At 27.3% G+C, this 1,300-nt stretch overlaps 1 protein-coding gene across 1 annotated transcript in view; it reads left to right on the top strand.

Annotated features, from left to right (window-relative positions):
• The window catches only part of LOC111680647, an 8,453-nt gene that overhangs the window by 2,517 nt on the left and 4,636 nt on the right, over positions 1-1,300 (top strand). Inside the window, exon 5 of the mRNA XM_046948291.1 lies at positions 804-911. Within this exon, the coding sequence (XP_046804247.1) occupies positions 804-911 (108 nt within the window). The remainder of the gene's footprint in view (positions 1-803; positions 912-1,300) is intronic.

Here is a 1,300-nt window from a genome sequence, read left to right as displayed (position 1 = left end):
GTCTAGTCTATAGTCTAGTCTATAGTCTAGTCTATAGTCTAGTCTATAGTCTAGTCTATAGTCTAGTCTATAGTCTAGTTTATAGTCTAGTCTATAGTCTAGTTTATAATCTATAGTCTATTCTATATTATAGTCTTGTCTATAATCTTTAGTTTATTCTATTTTATAGTCTAGTCTAAACTTTAGCCTATAGTCTAGTCTATGGGTTAGTCTATAATCCAGTCTATAATATAGTCTATAATCTAGCCTTTTGCCTATTTGAATAACAAATTACAGGATGTCTTCAATAACCTCATAAATAAGTAATGTTTATTTTTGATTTGGATCTTGTACTTTATTAAACATTTTGTGGACTTGTAATAAATTTGGATCGTTGTGTTTATTTATTTAATCTCGACTGTTAAGCACTTGAACTACAAATCACACATGAAGTATTATTTGTATGAATGGATTAAAAAAGAAATATATGAAAATGTAAACAAAAAAACTGGTAAATAAACTGGGCAATAAATGTTTAAACCGCAAAAGGAATACACAAAATGGGAACATTTTTATACATTAAAACATAAATAATAAAATAAAATTATAAATGAAAACAAATAAATACTGATCAATGGATAAAATTCAGCTGCCGATAAAAAAATGCAGCAATATATTTATTAAGAATTTTCTTTGATTAAAATTTTATTTTTTTAAAAAATTCTATATTTAACTTTTATTTAATAAAAATTTCTTTTTCTATCTTCTCACCCTTTTTCTCTGTAAACTCGTAATAAAATCCGTTTAATACAAAACTAAAACAGGGTGTAGAATCAACTTTCTTTCCCAGTCGTATGAAAAAATATCCCAGCGGTTTATTAACTTCAATACCAGCAGTGGATTTATCTGTCATACCGAGCTCTATGCTAATGGTAATGTATGGCATGCTTTTTGTTTTGTCTATTTGTTTTTGCACATTTTTCCTTTTACCCCTTAAAAAAATTTTCCCCTAAAATACACATTTTATATCCTAACGTATTAAATACCAGACATCACTGCATGATTTTAATAATGTGCTTCCTTAAGTTTAACATAAAACCATTAAAAAAACTAGAGCTTTAAAACGAGTAAGACACAAACTAAAAGATCTTGAAATTTAAAGAGAAAAAAGGGAAACATCTTAAACTACCACAAATTGCAAAATTTTAAATGAGTTTCTTTTTATACCCTACACCACTATAGTGGGGAGGGTATTATACGTTTGTGCTGATGTTTGTAACATACAAAAATATTGGTCCAATACCCACCTTAAAGTATACCG

This window comes from Lucilia cuprina, chromosome 2, assembly GCF_022045245.1.
Source record: "Lucilia cuprina isolate Lc7/37 chromosome 2, ASM2204524v1, whole genome shotgun sequence".
Taxonomy (NCBI): domain Eukaryota; kingdom Metazoa; phylum Arthropoda; class Insecta; order Diptera; family Calliphoridae; genus Lucilia; species Lucilia cuprina.
Note: the sequence above shows the minus strand (reverse complement) of the source record. Positions and strands in the feature narration are given on the sequence as shown.